This window comes from Chrysemys picta, chromosome 1 (assembly GCF_011386835.1).
Source record: "Chrysemys picta bellii isolate R12L10 chromosome 1, ASM1138683v2, whole genome shotgun sequence".
Taxonomy (NCBI): Eukaryota; Metazoa; Chordata; order Testudines; family Emydidae; genus Chrysemys; species Chrysemys picta.
In genome coordinates this window covers 194,564,210-194,584,813 of record NC_088791.1, presented here as the reverse complement: position 1 = coordinate 194,584,813, position 20,604 = coordinate 194,564,210, and the positions used below count along the sequence as shown (strand labels likewise).

Sequence of the window (20,604 nt, the reverse complement as noted above, 5' to 3'; positions counted from 1 at the left end):
ACAGATTAGTCAGCCTCACCTCAGTCCCTGGAAAAATCATGGAGCAGGTCCTCAAGGAATCCATTTGAAGCACTTGGAGGAGAGGAAGGTGATCAGGAACAGTCAACATGGATTCACCAAGGGCAAGTCATGCCTTACCAAACTGATTGCCTTCTATAGTGAGACAACTGGCTCTGTGGATATGAGGAAAGCGGTGGACGTGATATATCTTGACTTTAAGCAAAGCTTTTGATATGGTCTCCCACAGTATTCGTGCCATCAAGTTGAAAAAGTATGGATTGGAAGAATGGACTATAAGGTGGATAGAAAGCTGGCTAGATTGTCAGGCTCAACGGGTAGTGGGGAGAGGCTAAGGGAACTGGGCTTGTTTAGTCTGCAGAAGAGTGAGGGTGGATTTGATAGCAGCCTTCAACTACCTGAAGGGGGGTTTCAAAGAGGATGGAGTTGGCTGATGGCAGATGACAGAACAAGGAGCAATGGTTTCAAGTTGCAGTGGGGGAGGTCTAGGTTGGATATTAGGAAACACTATTTCACTAGGAGGGTGGTGAAGCACTGGAATGGGTTACCTAGGGAGGAATCTCCATCCTTAAGAGGTTTTTAAGGCTCTGGGTGGGATCATTTAGTTGGGAATTGGTCCTGCTTTGAACAGGAGGGTTGGACTAGATGACCTCCTGAGGTCTCTTCCAACCCTAATCTTCTCTGATTCTATGGCAATGATTCTTGCCTGGTCTCAATGAAACCATGGGGCCCTGCATATTTGACACCACTATCTTGGAGAAATGCTATGGAAATTAAACAGCCTGCTCAACTGTCTCAGAGTGGACCTCGCCACACACTAGTTGTGAGTCAAGTTCCTGTGGAGAGGAGAGGTGAGGTACTATGCATTGCACCCTCCCAAAAAGCCAAAGTCTTAAAGAGGTTAGCAGTTTTGAGGAAGAAAACCTCAAAGCTAATGAAGAAACAGACATTTAGTTAAAAATATTTTTAAAATCCTCTGAAAGTTCTATTACAAAGGTGTTTGCTTTATGTGCTGATTGGGGTTGGGGAGCTCTTCCTGAGGCGTAGAGCTAAAATCTGGTCTGACCCCAGATATCATGGAGACAGGGAATGGCCCAATGAGAAGGGTGTCAGATATAGAGAGGAGCAAGAATAGAGGAAACCTCCAAGGTACTGTACTGAGGTATCTCATAGTGTTGTCCTAGTTAAACTGGACCAATATTGTCTGTCAATTTGAGGCATATGGGAAAATTTCTAGTGGCTATTATGAGATTCACAAATGACTGACTGGCCCAGCATACAATTGGCTGTTTTGGATTCCCAGATCTTTGTTTAAAGAGCTGATGTTTTTTGTTCACTTCAATACAAATACAGCTTCCTTCAGAAAAAGATTTACTGTACTATGCAAGTGACATACTTCTGATTGTCTGATAAGCAAGGAGTTATTAGCTCATATTTTCCAACAATAACTTTAACTGTTTTTTTCTTGTTGCTCAGACTGGAACACAGTAATCTTCAAGCTGCTCTTAGATTTTTGTGTCAGACAGATCTGTTTCCTATTTGAGCTCAGCAGCCTTACATTCTGATAGCCATTGTAATTACTTAGCCAGGATGACTTACAAAAGTGTGTTAATGTTTCTTGAATTTTCATCAGGAAGGGAATTACTTGTGATGACCCAGAAGTCCAGTACCATATAGGATGCCCTACACTGGATCCACAATCGGTCACAGAACCTATTTCAGAATGCATACACAAATCTATGCATATAAATTAATAGATTTCCTGTCCTTTCTACTCCATTGCTATTGCTCTAACAAAGGTTTCCAATTACCAGTTCATAGTTAGCCTCTCCTCCATGCTCATCCTCAATCTTTCTACAGGCTTTAGTAGTTGATGACTCTCTCAACAGACACTGTCCACCTGACTTCTGTGATGCTGTTCTATCATTGTGTATTTTCAGTGTCTCTTGTGGTGGGGCTCCTCCTCCTCAGCCCTTCTTCTGTTGGTGACTCACAGGGCTCTGTCCTCAAGTCCTTTCATTTTCTCCTACACCTTATCCTTAGCTGACCTAATGAATTAATATAGCATTAGCTGTTACCTCTATGCTGACTCTATTCTACCACCTACACTCTTCTGTTTCTGTTGTTCACGCTCCACATTTTTGACTTTCATCCTGGTTGGTTCACCACAAGAGCTCAAGCTTAAAAGGTCCAAACCAAGCCCTCTTCTCCACCTTTGCCTTTCTCAATTACAACACTTTCATCCACAGTCACAGATACTTGTGACCATCTTTCATTTCCTCTCTTCTTTATCCTATTAAGACTATTGCTAAGTCTTGCCACTTCCTCCTCCTCCATAACATATTAAAAATCAATCCTGTCACAACAGCCAAAACATTTATCTATGCCCTAGTTATCTCCCATTTTCATTACTGGAATTTCCTCTTCTGGCTTCCCTGAGACCCATATTGCTTCCATCCAGCCAATCCCAAGTACAACTGTTCAAATGATCTTCCTCACCCAATCAGACCACATCATTACCTCTTCAAATCCCTTCACTAGGTCTCCCAGGATCAATCTAATTAAACTTCTCATTCTCATTTTCAAGATCTATACAATTCCACTCGACCCTAATCTCTTATCTGATTCCTTGTTTTATTGCCTCTCAACCCTATCACTCCACCAACCCTATCACTCCACCAGCCTCACCCATAGCTTCCCCCCCACACACACACCTTCATACCCTCCAGATTTGCCCCCTACACATAGATTTTCTCTTCAATTCCATTGTGCTAGGCCCTAACCCATCCCCAATTCAAATCTCTCCTAATGACCCATTTCTTCTCTGAGACCCATTGTGCATATTAGTACTTCATAATAAATCTATGTACAATATTATTCGTTCTAGAAATCACATATAATATTATATCCGGGGGGGGGGGGGGGGGAGGGGGGAGCCTGCATATTTGACACCACTATCTTGGAGAAATGCTATGGAAATTAAACAAGTGGCCTAAGCAAGTTAATAAAAAAAGTTGGAAAAATTAGAAATTTAAAGGTAATCATCAGGTGGACAATAAATCCCAATTTCTAAAGATCATTAGAAATTGCTTGATATACCCAACAATGGGGTGATTCAACAGGACCCAATCAAACAACGGTGTGCACAGAACACCTATAATCCTAATAGAGCAGATATGTATGTGTGTTTGCCTGGCAACCATAATATTCTGTAGAATTCTAATATTTTGATGTGCACCTTTATATCAGGATATATCTTACCACACTGACATGCTGAATCATATATAAGAAACTGGTGATACTGATCTTATAAATTTTGCATGCAAGCTAAATTTATAATCATATACAATTTCACTTTATGAGTTATTTGATTATTTTGGAAATGTAGATATTTCCATGCTATCTCAAAGTGTTGTACCACATTCTGATTAAAATAATAGCATTATACAAAATCAATACAGCACATATTAAATGGATTAAAAACTGGCTAACCAATATATCTCAATGTATGGGGAAATCAACAACAACTGAAAGTGTTTCTAGAGAGAGATTCAACAGGGTTGGCTTTCAGCTCAAAAGTTATTTCAGTGTTTTTATCCGTTATCTGGAAGAAGATATAAGATCATTGCTGATGAAGTTTGAAGACCACACAAAAACTGGTGGTGTCGTAAATAAAAAGGACAGGTCACTTCTACAGAACTGGATTGCTTTGTAAACCAGGAACGTTCAAACATCATACATTTTAAAATAGTCAAATGCAAAGCCATACTCTAGTAAAGAATATAAGGTCATACTTACAGGATGGATGCATCCTGGAAAGCAGCAAATCTGAAAAGAACTTAGGAGTCATTGTGGCTAACCAACTAAACAGTTTCCAGTGCAATGCTGTGGCTAAAAAGCCTAAAATGCAGTCCTTGGATGGATAAACAGGAATAGGTATAAACAAATAGGAGTAAAGTGATATTACCTCTGTATATGGCATTATTAAGACCATTACTGGAACACTGTGTCTAGTTTTGGTATCCACACTTTAAAACAGATGTTAAAAATTGAAGAAAGTTCAGAGAAGAGCCACAAGAATAATTTGAGGTCTGGAAAACATGCTTTGCAGTTAGAGACTTAAGGGGCCTGATCAAGGCAACTTATTAAAGAGAAGATTAAGAAGTGACTTGCTCACTCTTTACAGGGGAGATGTCTGAAACTAGACAGCTCTAACCTAGTAAGCAAAGGCATAACAATATCCCAATACTGGAAGCTGAAGCTTGACAAATTTAAATTGGGAACCAAGGGAATAATTTTTAAGTGTGGATAATTAACCACTGAACTGCTTACCAAGAGATGATGTAGATTCTCCATCTCTTGAAACCTCTAAATCAAGACTGGATGTCTTTCTAAAACATATGTGCTAACTCAACCAAACGATATGGGCTTGATGCAGGAATTACCAGGTAAAATTCTATGCCAATGTTATGCAGGAGGTCAGACTAGATCATTATAATGGCCCTTCTGGCCTTGAAATCTATCAATTGATTATAATAGTAGGAACTCTAAAGTGCCTGTAAGAAGATCTCTGTAATATTCTGAAACTAGTGGATGAGAATATAAACAATTCTGAAACTACAAGCAATATTATATGTCAATTGGAATCAAGCAGAGATCAAAATACGTCAGTGTTTATACATCAATGATTTATATACCTTGCTGTTTCAATTAAAAACTCAAAATGATCTGTTACGCCTCCAACTTTTACTTCTGTAATTTTTTTTAAAGTCTGTGTCAATGTATCTAATATTTACATATTTTACTATAGTTATACCTACCAAACCAAGGTTTGGAGTAGGTTAATTGCATAGGAAGATATTACTATGTTTACATTTTCTCTTAAATTACTTTTTTAAAAAGCACAGTAAAGAGTCTGAGGACAAATTATTCAACTGTTTATCATACATAAGACTGCATGACTATAATACAAAGGGCTTGTCTTTTTCATTTAACGTTACAATATACACAGCAAGTCCGGACTAGATCTTACAATCTGAACACAGGTATTTAACCTTTTCCATGCTGTTTATGTTTACAATGCACAGAAGTCCTGTAACCAAACTGTGTAGTAAAGCACACAAAACTGGACTGTAACATAACACAGTATGCAGAAGCATTGGATTTTATGGTTTTTATGTAAATATTTTTTTTAACGGCTTTAATTTTTGGTGCTTGCTAAAGTGTGGCAACCAACACAGGAAAAATTACCCATATTTTATATTACCCTTATATTTCTAGACAGCAGTAAGTACTGGATTCCTTTTTATATTGCTAAACTCAGTGCTCTGTTTCTAAGATGACAGCATTTCAATCACTGTAAACTTTTCCGAACTACTGAGTTCAAAAATACTTTAATTCACAGGCTTGACATGTCAATACAAAAGAAATATGGATCCCGTGATAAAAAAAATTGTGATTTACAAAAACTGATAACCCCCAAGTACTCATTTGCATTTACACAATATTCAGCTGCTGTGTTGCCATTAAGTATAACAAAAAAAACTTTTGTAAAAAAAAAAAAAAAAAAAAAAAAAAAACCTGACCTAGCCAGCCACATGGAATTGACCAGTGTAAGGATGCAATATTCTTCTGCTGAATTACCTTTTTAAAGGGCTTACTGGCAGAGGTAGATCACTGCTTCTGTAATATCTAATGGGCAAACAATGTTCTGGGATAGGTAATTGCTGAACTACCTTTATTTTTCACTTTAATTCACTGAGTTTTTATTCATAATATTTATAAATCTTTATGTGGGCCCATAAATTTAGCAACTGCCAAGCTGACTGTGTTATATTAAGGCAGCATAACCCAAAAATTAGGCACCTGTTAAATACAGCCTGCTAACTTCAGGTCTCTCATGAGCTTTTTGCTTTACTCATACTATTGTTTTGGACCTGTTCATGCAATCAAGGTCTTACCTTCAAGTTTACATTTATGTTAATAAGGAATACAAGAATCAACTGCTGGTTTCATAGCTTCTGGATCTAGTGTCCCTTTTACCTTCAGAAGCCTGAACACATTTATAATGTAACAGATGTTATAGTCTTGAATTAGATGTCAATCTATTATGTTCAGTACACAGATTGCTGTAAATGTATTGGCTATGAATTCAACAACAGTTCCAGTTTTGTTTAAGCAATAGTACAGCCATAATTTTCAACTGACATTTAAAAATGGTCTAATTACACCTTGTGTCAAAGTGCAGAACTGCTACATTATTGGTTACAGACATCTATGTGCTATAAAAACAGCTTTGGTACAATAAATTATCAAAAAAGAAAATAAATTTTTGTAAAATTCACAGCATAATTGTGAGGCAAAAAAGCAGTCACATAAAATTCTGCATTTTTTAAAATGTTCAGAATGAACAGAAGACATCTTTGTGCAGAAGTAATGGTGGAGAAACCACGTGCCGAGAAAAAGCAAAAGAAAAAAGTAAAAAAGCAGGAAGGGACACAGTTGTAGCTATTTCCATCAAACGCAAACCACTACTTCTGTGACCTTCAACCAATAAGGAAGTCAACTTTATGACACACGCAAAGTGACCTTGCAATACCTTACAATAAGTGGGTCACAAAAGTCTATTTTAAAAGAAAGGCCTCTTGAATTACCCATTCTCTGTTTTCAGCATTAAGGACTGTCTGCAAAAGCATGTCCAAAAGTGATTGCATCTGAAATGGTAGGCTCTTCTAATTTAAGAGTCCAAATCCATAAGGCCAAAGGTTATCCCAAAGACCACCACTTAAGACCTCCCCAGGACTGGCCAGGACCAACCCGTTGATTGCTTCTCAGTGCACCTTAGTTATGAGACCAGTCATATTCCAATACTAGCTGACTGTGGTCTCTAAAATATGAGACACACAGAATCCCATTATAATTGCTGCTTTGATCCTCAGTAGATTCAGATAAGGAGAGTTCTGATCACCGCCACTTAGCATGCTTAATGTGCCTTACAAACTCCTTTACAACTGTCCCTTTTTACAGCTGAATATTATATATAGTGTAATCTGAAGGTCCCTCTTCCTTACAGTACTGCATTTCTGTGCCCATGTGTATTTGGGGAACTTGAAAAACCCATATTACTCAATCCCTCCCCACCAACCTCAAAGGGTCCTTTTATGTAAATCCTGTGCAGTGCTTTTAAAAAAAATAATTTGCAACTAAGACCAACATTTGAACATTAACCCCTGTTGAATGAGACAAAAAAAAAAAAATCTATGACTAAGTTGTGGCAAGTTAAAATGGGAGGAAGGGGGAAGCAAAAGGTGAGACAACACCTCTAAGCTATCCATTAAGGTGGGTTTGGACATGGCTCTTAAAAAACTTTCATTGTCCCTTTGCAATCTTTTCAAGTTTAAAAAAATAGTCAGCTTTGCCCCCCTGTAGCGGTTCAGTGAGTTTATCTCCTTCTGATTCAAGCAGCTTTGCACTTTGTTTTTGGAAAAACACCACTTCTATAAAAACACACAAGAAACAAACTTGGTTTCAGTTTAGTCACGAGCTAGCCACAGGACTTTGCTGAACACAAACTCCTGTCATGGGAGACTCTTCTCTATCAATTCCTTGCCTCATTGCAAGGTGTCCTTCAGTCATGTAATGAGCAGGACCTGTATTAGCAGAAAACTGGTATGTTGGATGTCCAGCTATGCCAGTCTCTTGGCGCGGATTAGAATAGACTGTTAAATTCATGTCTATAGCTCCATTTTGTCCGAAGTCCAAGGTATTAGCAGCCACTGGGCGGTTCTGATAGGCTTGATTGCCTTGGTTACCGGTAGAGGAGGAAGATGTAGAGGAAGAAGTAGTTGAGGAAGACAGAGATGTCATGGAGTGGTGACTATGGCCCACCTCCATAGAATCCTGGGTGGAGGAGCTATTTGTTGGAGAATTGTAGACCCTTGGCCTGGTCCGGCTACCCAAGGCTTGCTGTCCATGATGATGGTGGTGGTGGTGGTGGTGGTGATGGTGGGAGTTATTCCCATGGTGGTGATGTAATGCATTCTGTTGCTGAGGGGTTACATGAAAGGTGGTTTCTTGAACTGGATGGGTTTCAACGGTGACCTGTGTAGGAGCTTCAGTGCTTGTCCAACCAAGTGGAGGAGGAAACTGCTGTCGAACCTATGACAGTAGTTTAAGAAATAAAAAGTTTAATCAAATATGTTTTATATGCCATTTATACAAAGAGCTTAAAAACCATTAAAATTTACTCTAATGTAAAAAATAAAATAAATTTTAAGTAGCATAAAAACTGATAAAAGTACGAAGCTAGAAATATTTCTAATACGCTTTTCTAAATGTATCTTTGGAAAAGAAAAACTAGGACAGAAACTTTGAATTTAATATTGCTGATACACTCAAGAAAAAAAATTCTAATTATGTGACCTACTGCAAAAGTTGTAAAAAGCAAATTCAGAGGCAGCATTGTTTAATGGTAGTAACCAGTAAGTGTGTGTTTACATCATGCCTAGCACAACAGGACCCTGATCTCTGATTGGGGTCTCTAATACTGAAAAACAAATTATTAGTACAGTAAAAGCTGTTTTATCTGGCATATTGGAGGAATGGGGGATGCCGGTAAGTGAAAAATGCTGGTTAACTAAGAGGGAGGGAGTGCGGGGCTGGGGGTTGGAGCACAGGAGCAGGTGCGGGAAATGGGCTCTGGGAGGGAGTTTGGGTACGGGAGGGAGCTCAAGGCAGTGGGTTGGGGCGCGGGAGGGAGTGTGGGGTGGCAGGTGCGGGGGGGCCCTCACCTCAGGCAGTTCCCCGCAAACGACAACCTGTCCTGGCTGCTTTATAGAGCTTTCCAGTTGGTGAAGTGCCGGATAAAACAGCTTTTACTGTATTAATATTATTAGACAAGTAGCTTGAAGCTTGCATTGAGATCCCAATAGCATCAGAAGAGTATTATTAACAACTCTACCAAAATATTTGCTAATAAAACTGATTTCATAAGTTTATTTTCATAATTATTCCCCTCACCTGGGAAGAAGTACAATTACTCCTTTTATAATAGCGATGGCAATACTGAGAAGCTTTGTTTTTCCACTAGCTTTATGTTGTAAAGTGATGAGCAGCAATGGCCAATAACTACTACATTTTAGTTTTATTCTTTTATCAGTAAATCAAGCAGATATATACTCATTTATATTTTTAACCAAGACCATAGTTCAACGAATAATAAAAGCAACAAAAAATACTACTACTACTTTGCACTTGTATAGTGGCTTTCCTTCAAGAACATTAGTATGTCTTAGAAACAATAATGTCAAATGGGGATAAAGAGAGAAACTGAAGCAGAGGTTTACCTGGGGACAGACCCTGCCACTGCAAGCTCTGTGTGGGTTCTCTGCAATATACTGTTGTGACCTTGGCACAAAAAGCAGGAGTGTGTTAATAAAGACTGTGGATGACACAAAGTTGGGAGGTATTGCCAATACAGACGAGGACTGGAGTATCATACAAGAAGATCTGGATGACTTTGAAAACTGGAGTAATAAAAATTTGATGAAATTTAATAGTGCAAAGTGCAAGGTCATGCACTTAGGGACTAACAAAAAAAAATTTTGCTATAGGCTGGGGACTTTTCAGTTGGAAGAGAAGGAGAAAGAGCTGGGTGTATCAGTTGATCACAGGATGACTACGAGCCGCCAATGTGATGCTGTGAAAAAGGCTAATGCAGTCCTAGGATGCATCAGGCAAGGTGTTTCCAGTAGAGAAACAGAAGTGGTAATACCATTATACAAGGTACTGGTGAGACCTCAACTGGAATATTGTGTGCAGTTCTGATCTCCCAGGTTTAAGAAAGATGAATTCAAACTGGAACAGGTGCCGAGAAGGACTACTAGGATGATTCGAGGAATGGAAAACCTACCTTATGAGAGGAGACTCAAAGAGCTTGGCTTGTTTAGCCTAACCAAAAGAAGGTTGAGGGGAGATATGACTGCTCTCTATAAATACATCATAGGGATAAATACCAGGGAGGGAGAGGAGTTATTTAAGTTAAGCACCAATGTGGACACAAGAACAAATGGATATAAACTGGCAATCAACATTAGACGAAATTCGTTGAAGGTTTCTAACCATTAGAGGAGTGAAGTTCTGGAACAGCCTTCCAATGCGAGTAGTAGGGGCAAAAGACCTAACTGGCTTCAAGACCGAGCTTGATAAGTTTATGGAGCGTATGGTATGATGAGACTGTGTACAATGGCATATTGCCAATCTGTGACTGATAGCAGCAAATATCTCCAACAGTTGATGATGGGACACTAGATGGGGAGGGCTGTGAGTTACTATAGAGAATTCTTTCCCAGCTGTAGGGCTGGTGGGTCTTGCCCAGATGCTCAGGGTCCAACTGATCACCATATTTGGAGTTGGGAAGGAATTTCCCCCTGGGTCAGATTGGCAAGGAACGCTTGGAGGGGGGCAGGGGGAAGTGTTCGTGTTCCTCTGCAGCATGGGGCACTGGTCACTTGCCGGTTTAAACTAGAGTAAATGGTGGATTCTCTGTAACTTTAAGTCTTTAAATCATGATTTGAGGATTTCAGTAACTCAGCCAGAGGTTACGGGTCTATTATAGGAGTGGGTGGGTGAGATTCTACAAACTAGATGATCATGATAGTCCCTTCTGGCCGTATAAAGTCTATGTTCAAACTGCTCTTTGGGATGGACTGGAAGATTTATGACTATTTGAATTCTCTGGTCCTTAACAGGGGAATGGAGGAAAAGCTGCAAGAGCCCTAGAGGATCTCTGTTGCTGGCAGTCCATAGTTAGGGAGTGGGGGATTCTTCCCCCTTACAGCTGCAGGATTCCCCAGTACTTAGCCAAATTATTAAGGCTGCTGGTACTATTTTGGCCAAAGTGACTTACCCAAGATATTCACAAAGGATTATCTGTGGAAGAACTGGGACTAGCAAAATCCTCTTCCAATTGCCAGTTCCATGCCTACCCCACCTTTTTAATCACTTTGAAGTGTTAATTAGCATAAATCTTGACATTACAGGATAGTTTATGGATTCAATCTTCTCAAAATATAAAAGCAATTGCGTTTTTATAAATGCATCAGGGAGAAGCTCTGTTCAAGAGCATACCTGTGGACTCTGTGTTTCACAGTCCATAGCTTGGACAGCAGCAGTGAAGTGTCCACCACTGTGTCGATGTTGATGTGTAGGGTCTGACCGAGCCCTTCCACTGTTGCTTGTCCCAGAAGACCCACCTATAACAATCATAACACAAGCAATAATAGAAAAGCAGCAATATTTACAGCATTCCACAGAACAACTGTTAGGAACATAAGATTAGGCTTTGATCTTGAAACAATTTATTCCGTATAAAGCAGAAATAGGTTTAGATGAAAAAAATTTGACTGAATTTTTAAGTTATAGGTTGTAGTGGAAATCTATTATGAATTTTTAAAATATTTTTGCTTTTAAAAAGACAGACTTTCAGAAGTGAAAAAAATGAAGACATTTATATGGAAAAATTGCCGACTTGAAATTTTTGATATTTTCTCTTTAAAATAATACTGTCTTGACAATTTACTAATGAGAAATGTACCTGAGCTTGAAGATGTGCTAGAGGTGGTTCCTGAAGACTGCGACTGCTCCATGGCAGGACTCGTAGACACACTGTTACTTGTATTTGTACCTTCATCTGCTGTTTTCTTAAAGAAACTGTGCTGCAGGGCATAATAAGGTTGAATTCGGGTTTTGGGGTCATAATCAAGCATCCTTAAGATGAGGTCTTTGAACTTCAAGTAGTCAGCTACAGTATGACCCGATTCCCCAGCACGCCGTCCGCCTGGTCCCCCTGTTTCAACTCCAAGTATATTGTGAAGTTTACGAGTTCCTGGTGGTTTGTACTCCTGTTGAGAAGTTAGCAGTTGATTGTCATTCAAGTTATAAGCTAGACTTTACATTATCACCGTTTAAATAAACCATAAAAGAAAATCAAATGAAAGTCAGGAGTTATTTGTCAGTACTAAGAACATGAATAGATTTAATTTTCAAATCAATTCTATCATACTGAATATTAAATAGTGTTAAAATTAAGTCTTCAAAAGAACAAACATTTTTAATCAGTACAATAGTTACCACAGAAACTTATTTAGAACACTCCATCCCTTATCTAGGATACCTAAACTTACCCTTTTTCCATCTTTGGTCTTCTTTAAGTTCCAAGTGCCATCTGGCAACTTTTCAAAGAACTTTCTTGCTTTTGGTGCTTGGTCAAGAATATGAGCAGGTGCTATACCCAGAACTTCCACTATTTTATTCATTTGATCCACCTGGTTCAAAAGAAAGAATAGTTATAAAAACAAATGTAGTAGATAATTTGGCAATGAGATGAAATCTAAAATTCTAGGTAGACATGTGGGAAGAAAATTGGAACTACCTAAAAAAGCTGTTGAGTTACAAATCAGCTGTGACATTTGAGAATATTAATTCTTATGTAAGAAGCAAATACACAAATAAGTACAAGTATCAGTATTTGCAGAAATCAATACATTACAATTTGATATAAGCAATCTGTACTTTAGACTCCTGTCAAAAGATATTCCTACTGCCAAGTTGATGCCAATTCTTAAACACTTAAACAAGCTTCCTCTATGTGTGCCTTACAATTAATTAGATCAAACTCCTGATTAGAAAGAATGAAGAATAAGATTACTTCTACCATTGGGAATTTACACACCTCGTTTGCTCCACTAAAGAGAGGTTCTCCAGTGTGCATTTCTACTAAAATACACCCAAGGGACCACATGTCAATTGCAAGGTCATAAGGCATTCCCAGTAGCACCTCTGGAGATCTATAAAAACGACTCTGGATATATTGGTATATCTGAAATAAACACATAGAAAGATAATTAATAACTTCTGAAAAGCCTTGTCCTGATTTAGACATTAGTGACTTACAAGAACTTTACCACAGAAAAGTATTTTTGAGGTTGGGGAGGACGAAAAGGGAAGTCTGGAAATTTAATAATAAATATAAAAATCAGAATTTGTACTTGAAGTCTCAGATATCTACATATCAATACTTAATAAAATACTAGCACTTTCCTGAGCCCCAACATCTGCTACACGTCTTTAAAAATAGGGCTTTACTCAAAGAGATCCTTTTGTTTGTTTAAATTAATCTTTAAGAAAAAATAGGATTTCTCCCAATTCAGACTAATATCCTCCTCTGAATATCTTATTCAGATTTCTGTTCGGTTCCCGCTGTGGGTGGGGAACATCCTTCTTCACACTCCTCCCAACACTCAACTGTTGCAAAGAAAAGGGGATAGCATTCTTAATCTTTATAAGTAACATTTCATAAGTGCCTAAGTGACTTGCAAGCCTAAATTCCATGTTCAAAAGTGTTTAGGCACTTAGAAGCCCAAGTCCCATTGGCTTTCAATGAGGCTTAAGCTCCCAAGTCACTTAGATACTTTTGAAAATTTCTTTCTACAGGATTCCTAGTCATCTGTATGACTGACACCCCTGTTTTAGAGCGGTCAGGCAGGGAAAGGTTACTATGTATAGTGGGTATGTATGGTTGCATCTGAAGAAGGGTTTTTTACCCATGAAAGCTTATGCCCAAATAAATCTGTTAGTCTTTAAGGTGCCACCAGACTCTTTGTTGTTTTTTTATGGATACAGACTAACACGGCTACCCCGATACTTATGTATGGTGGGATGTTTCTTCACTGACTGAATGTATTCAGACAGTGAAGAACCTTTCTGTACACTAGGATATATTGGGATGCAATAAATATGCTCCATGTATCTTGAAATAATGTCTATGAGCAGACTGCCATTAAAAACTAAACTAGGTGGAGAGTCCAATTCTTCCTCAGGAAGGGAGAAGCTTTTGGCATCTGTTAAAACAATATTTATGTACTTATCTACAGTTACAGTAAATGGTTTAATCCAATTTTTTTTAATGTAAGTGAAATTAGTACTCATTGAAGGTGTCAGATAGATAGCCCTGAATACTGAAGTAATCTATTTATCCTCAAAACACATACGGCATAAATCATGGCAATCTAAGGGTATGGCTACACTTGCAGATGTAGAGCGCTGTGAGTTAAACCAGCCCTCGGAGAGCGCAGTAGGGAAAGCGCTGCAGTGTGTTCACACTGTCAGATTCAAGCGCACTGGCATGGCCACATTAGCAGCTCTTGCAACACCACCGAGAGCAGTGCATTGTGGTAGCTATCCCAGCATGCAAGTTGCTGAAACGTGCTTTTCAAATGGGGGGCAGGGTGGAGTGTGTTGTGTGTATGTGGGGGGGAGAGAGTGTGGGTTTTGGAGCGGCTGAGAGCATGTCAGCATGCTGTCTTGTAAGTTCAGACAGCAGCAGCCCCCCCCCCCACCTCTCTCTCTCTCTCACTCTCAGCAAGCAGCATTCGACACTAATGGCTTGCTTTGTCCCAGAGCAGATAAGCATGCCAGCTGTCAAAAACGGTGCTCTGAAAGGGCATATCTGCTTTCCTACAGCTGAGTTCAAAACAATGACAAGAGTGGTCACTTGACTTAAGGGGATTATGGGACATTTCCGGAGGCTGATCAAAGTGCAGTAATGCAACACCTCGTTCACACTGATGCGGGGGGGGGGGGGGGCATTTCAACCAAGGCGCAGCAAGCGTTATGTTTCTCGTGCAGCGCTCCAGCTGCAGAGTCCAGGCGCTCTAAGTGCCTTGCCAGTGTGGACGGGTCGTGAGTTAGGGCACCTGGGGCTGCTTTAATGTGCTCTAACTTGCAAGTGTAGCGAAGCCCTACGTTTTCCTTTACTGCCCAAGCAATGTGCCTCTATTCTAATCTAAAGGAACCATCTGCAGGACATAGGGTAATTCAGACCCCTATTCCGCAAACACTTAAATGCATACATAATTTTACTTACTCTAATAATCCCATTGAAGTAAATGCAACTACCCATATGAGTAAAATTACTCATATGCTTAATGTTTGCAGAATTGAAGCCTTAGTCACTAAACCCATTCAATTTTTGTGTCTTGGGAGAGACTGTCAAGAACATGGCCAATTAGTGCTAATTTTGGTGGTGGATTCTGTGATGTGGACTGAACCACTGAACAACTATCAGATGACAGTGGCTCAAGTTTTTCACCCTGGTACTGAATTTCAGCTAGCAAAGTAGATGTTAGAAGTTCCACACACCCTCAGCAGTCCCCTGAGCTACCCAGTATTCCCAGTCTACCACTTATTTTCTTCTATTCCTAACAATGAGCACACTTTATGACAAAAGATTAATGTTATGGAAATAGTGTTCTCTCTCTCTCTCAAAAATTTTTTTAAAGTTACCTCAAAGCTCTGAGTCTGGTTGGCCCTGTATTTAAAGCCAACTATTCTAATGTTACAAATATCTTGAATGTTTTCACTTACCCATACCAAGCAATATCTTAAAATCAAAAAAGGAATTACAAACACAGAAAAAAAAATACTAATGAAAATATTTAATTTGTTACCCTTGTACTATATTAAGCTCCTACTATTTCATAATGCAAAAGACATCTACATTTAACAGTGTCAGGAAAATTAACTGGGAATTTGTTAAAGATATTATTTTTCATAGGCACCCTTATGTTGCCACATCATAAAAACAAATCAGTGTTTAATAATAATCAACATAAGCAAAGCTGAAATTGGCAATGAGAAAGTGTTAGGATTTGCTTAATCTCATTTTTAAATGTTCCTCAAGCTTCTAATTAGACAAAACATTAACATTTATGTAACACCCACCCTCTGCCCAAGTTGGCAAGAACTGCCAAAATCAACAATCTTGATAGCGCTTCGTTTGGGGTTACAGAGCAGGATATTCTCAGGTTTTAGGTCACAGTGAATGATACTAAGTTCAGGAGTCGCAAGGAAAAGCAGTGCAGTGCACATCTGCTGTGCAAACTTTCGTGTCAGGTTCAGTGAGACACCTCTGAAGTTGGTGTTCCGCAACAGGTCATAGAGGTTGTAGGACAGCATTTCGAAAACTAAACAGAGATGGTTTCGGAACATAAAGTGGCGTTTCAAATGCACTAAAAGAGGAAAGAAAATAATTTTACATTAGAAGTACATATTCACTGTGATAACTAACAAATGCAAAAATGCAACAAATTATTACACAAGGTGCTTCAAGTACCTTATAGGGTCAACTTCCAACATATTTATTAAAATAGGTGCTAGTTAGCGATATTTTCTTATTATAGTTATTTATCGAAAACAATATTCACTTAACACCTCATCAATCTGATTGAAATGATTACACGAGGTGAAATAAGAAAAAAACAAAGAAGGGGCATTCACAGAAAGGAAAGGAAGTGAGTGAGGAGAATGCAGTAAAGTGAAAAATGGGAAGGGATGCCAAGTATGGATCTGCATAGCATGTGAGCTATAACAACTTGATCATAAGGGACTTTTATTATATGAATATCTTACAGCATCTCCCAGGTCTAGGAGAAACACATTCAGACTGCCTCTCCAAAACAGGGTTATACTTTCTCATTATTAAAAGAATTAAAATGTGTAAGATATCTGTAATCATTCAGCTAAGAGGAAAAAAAAGTAATTCCGTTTTTTGGGGAAGAGACAGTGGGGTAAAGGTAAGAAAAGATTAGGCAAGATTACTAGCATCTAGAAATATTTTCTTGAGTAAAGTTGTAACTCTCGAGGGAAGTGGTCTCTTGCCTTTCCAGAGGGCAGTATTAACAATTTTAACCAACAATTCCAGCATGATTTAACTAACCACAAGAAGTGTAAAGTGAAAATCACAGGTCACAGCCTTCCAAAATGTCATTGAATAAAACGGGCCAAAATCCCAAAGACATCACTCTCATCTGTCCCATTTAGACATTATATCAACACTTGGTGTTGGTGGAATTGGAAGAAATGTGGCATAGAGAGGATCCATGGATCACAGGATCAGGAATGCATCCAAAGTAGTCTCTGGACTCTGATGCTCTCTGGGGCAGAAGCGATGAGATTTCCTGTACAGCCTGATGGTGAACCAGTTCATAGTAGGGGAACCCCACTTGATGAATAGCTATTGAGTCATATCATCTTTTATGGACAACATTTCCTGTTGTCCACAAACTTTCTGCTGAGGTGATCTGAGGTGTGTATTCCTGGAAGATCAATCTTCTTCAGGGTAACTTTCTGGCATATGTAAAAAGTTCTACAGTTGGGGTACCTCTTGACACAGCAGAATGGATCTGATTCCACTCTGCTTGTTTAAGTAAAACATGCTAATGTTGCCTGTTATGACTTACATGGTAAGCCCTTGATGGCTGGTAGAAAGATCACATAAGCTTGATGACTGGTTCTTAACTCTAGCATGTTTATGAGAAGAGTTGTTTCTCAAGGTGTCCACAACCATTGCATTTGCAAGTCATCCAAGATGGGGACCCCCGCCCAACGTGGATGCATCTATCAGAGTCTTTGATAGAACTGGTGGGGGAAGAATGGAACCCCTTTGCAGACTTTTGTCAGGTCTATCCACCTCTAATCATAACAGGACTCATGGTGGAACAGGAACCAACATGTCCAGATGATGTTTGCTTGGCTGATATACACACTTCAGTCACTTTTGCATGCAGCACAGGTAAAGTCTGGCATGCTGAGTCATAAAGGTACAGGATGCCATACAGCCCAGTAGTCAGATATATTCTGGATTAGCCTGGACATGTGTGCATACCATTGTCGTCAAAGTCTATAATGACCACAATGAACTCTATTTTGTGTACCGTGGTCAGAAGTTACTGGTCTTTATTTTCAGATTTAATCACACAAAAGAAGCAGTATCTGCTGGATGAAGTCTGCTACCTGTTGAGGAGACTTTGCACAAATTAGCCATTTAAGTATGGGAACATTTGGATTTCCAGCTTCCTGAGGTACGCAGCTATTCTTTCAAGGCACTTTGAACAGTCTGGGAGCTATCAACAGGCCAAATGTTATTACTCTGTATTGGTAATAGCAATCTCCCATTAGGAATGTTAGATATCTTATGTGGGCTGGGTGAACTGTGATGCAAAAATGGGCATCCAGGGGATGGAGAGTGGTGTATCAATCATCTCTGCTCTAGGGATAGGGTAACAGAAGCAAATGATCCTGAACTTGACCTTTCTGATGAAGGTGTTTAGTTGTCTTAGGTCCAGGATAGACTTCAGTGCTCTCTTTTGGGGAATAAAACCCCTCTCCCCCGTACTGACGCAGGATTTCTGTTGCATCAGGAGACACACCTCTTAACAAAAGACACTCTCATCAGAAGGGTCATTTGTGGGAGGTATTTGAGGGTGACAAGGAGACTGGAACTGGATAGTATATGCAATCTCTATTATGTTCAGAACCCACTGATCAACAGTGATAGTGTTCCAGAATTTTCAGAATAGATATAAGTGATTCCCAAAAGAAAGAGATGGGGTGGGATGGGATGATCGGTAGGGATTGGTACTCTGCTCTTAAGCAAGCAGCCAAAATCAATCAAAGAAGGCTGATGGGTCAACAAAGCAGTGGAAGTGGAAGATTTCTACCAAGGAAAATGTTGTCATTTCCTTGGTGGATCCAACTGTTTGTTCTGTTGATAGAGGAATGGCATTTGGTAAACCTGTGTTTTATATTGTTTTCCTTTGAGAGCAGGTGTATAGACTACCAAAGACCTCAGGGTTGCCATTGAGTCCTTAAAAGAATGTAGTGTGCCTTGGCATAGAAAAAGCTGCATCCCTTGAATGGAAGGTTTTCAATTATGACTTGTACCTCCTTAAGAATTCCAGATGAGTGGAGTCAAAAGGACCTTCCCATTGCTATGGAAACACCCACCAAGTGCTGGCTGCAGAGATGTTCCAGCCACAAGTTGACCCTTGGCAATGATGGATTTGACTTTATCTATCATTTCCTGTGGAATCTTCTCAGTGAATTTTTTCAGAGTCCCAATTAATATAATCATATATTGCCAACAAGGCTTGGTAGTTGTAAATTCTTATTTGCAAACTAGAGGTTGAACAGTTTTTCCTGCCAAACAAATCCAAATCTGGGGGGAAATCAACCTTTGTTGTCTCTGGAGATTCATTTTATTGGCTGCTGCCAGTGAGCCTTGTGAGAGATGGGTATAAACTTGTTCAAATCCTTGAGAAGGGGCTTAATAGCACCCGTCCGTTCTTTTAGATGTTGAAGCTACTGAGGCTGAGGTTTACCACAGTAATTTGGCAGGGCCTAACTGGTAGTCAAGCAAGTTGATACACAGGTATGGAGGAGTTTGAGAGTTTGTCTTGGACTACCTCAACAGGAATCTCTAGGAGTTGAGGCAACTCCCCTCATAAGATCTTGAAACGTTTTATAATCACCTGGGGTGGATGAAGATTCTGACAGCCTCATCTGGAGAGGAAGAAGAAACATGATCAAGGACAGTGTTCCGTTGTTTGCACCATTTGAGTGAGTGATATGCCCTTCATGGGATGCTGGGGCAAGGATGATCTGGGTCTGGTTTATGATGCTGAAGCAATTCTTTGACATGGGGAATATGTCCCCAAAAGCCCAAGTGTGTTGATGAGCATACAAGGTTGTTAGCCAAAGAGGAGGGTACCAAAAATTCATATCCTCTCTTACCTAGTCTTCAGTCTTAGATAACCAAAATCAGCCCTAGAATCCCAGCCCTGCAGGAGCGGGCCTGTATCTCCTGAGACAAGGGATCTTGTTGATGAAGCTTTCCTGCTGTCCTCAGCTTCATAGGAGGAGAAAGAATATTTTTCGTGCAAAGGAGGGACTTTCCAGTTGGTGTACTCAGCGCCCAGACCAACTAAGATTTCGCTGGTATAGGGGATACACTAGGCACCAAGGTCAGTAATGATGTTGGTACCAGTGGAGGCACTTTTAAGGTTGCCAACAGAGGCAAGTCCAGTACAGAGGATACAGAGAAGTCCTTAGCTGCTAAGTAAACCCTCAGTAATGTATACATTGAAGTCTGTGAAACACCCATGACAGATGACTGTACCAAAAAGTGTACTGGTAAAAAGTCACTAATAGATATGGGCATCCTGTGGTTCCGAGGCCATCAGCACCATAGTTGTCGGTTCCAGGAGCCTTGACATTGCACAGGTGGTACCAGACAATTTCTGAGGGAACAGAATATCAGAACCTGAATGGGTGCTGTTAGAACCCTTCTTAGCTCTAAGGCTACCCTTAGGGGTATGTCTACAGTGCAATTAAAAATCTGCAGTTAGCCCATGCCAGCTAACTTGGGCTTGCAGGGCTCAGGCTAAGGGGCTGTTCAACTGCAGCATAGATGTTCAGGCTTGAGGGGTGGAGCACAGGTTCAAGGAAAGTGATCAGGAACAGTCAGCATGGATTCACCAAGGGCAAGTCATGCCTGACTAACCTAACTGCCTTCTATGATGAGATAACTGGCTCTGTGGATGAGGGGAAAGCAGTGGAAGTGTTATTCCTTGACTTTAGCAGTTTTTGATATAGTCTCCCACAGTAGTCTTGCCATGAAGTTAAAGAAGTATGGGCTGGATGAATGGACTATAAGGTGGATAGAAAGCTGGCTAGATCATCGGCCTCAAC

The 20,604-nt window shown here is 39.7% G+C and overlaps 1 protein-coding gene across 3 annotated transcripts in view; it reads right to left on the bottom strand.

The window, feature by feature from the left end:
• Positions 1-4,934: 4,934 nt before the first annotated feature.
• The window catches only part of DYRK1A (dual specificity tyrosine phosphorylation regulated kinase 1A), a 136,158-nt gene continuing 120,488 nt past the window's right edge, over positions 4,935-20,604 (bottom strand). For all 3 annotated transcript variants that reach the window (XM_065590484.1, XM_065590488.1, XM_065590490.1), the window contains 6 exons: positions 15,799-16,085; positions 12,749-12,895; positions 12,201-12,341; positions 11,612-11,918; positions 11,146-11,270; positions 4,935-8,175 (listed from right to left, as the gene is read on the bottom strand). In XM_065590484.1, the coding sequence (XP_065446556.1) occupies positions 7,555-8,175; positions 11,146-11,270; positions 11,612-11,918; positions 12,201-12,341; positions 12,749-12,895; positions 15,799-16,085 (1,628 nt within the window). In that variant the 3' untranslated portion in view covers positions 4,935-7,554. The remainder of the gene's footprint in view (positions 8,176-11,145; positions 11,271-11,611; positions 11,919-12,200; positions 12,342-12,748; positions 12,896-15,798; positions 16,086-20,604) is intronic.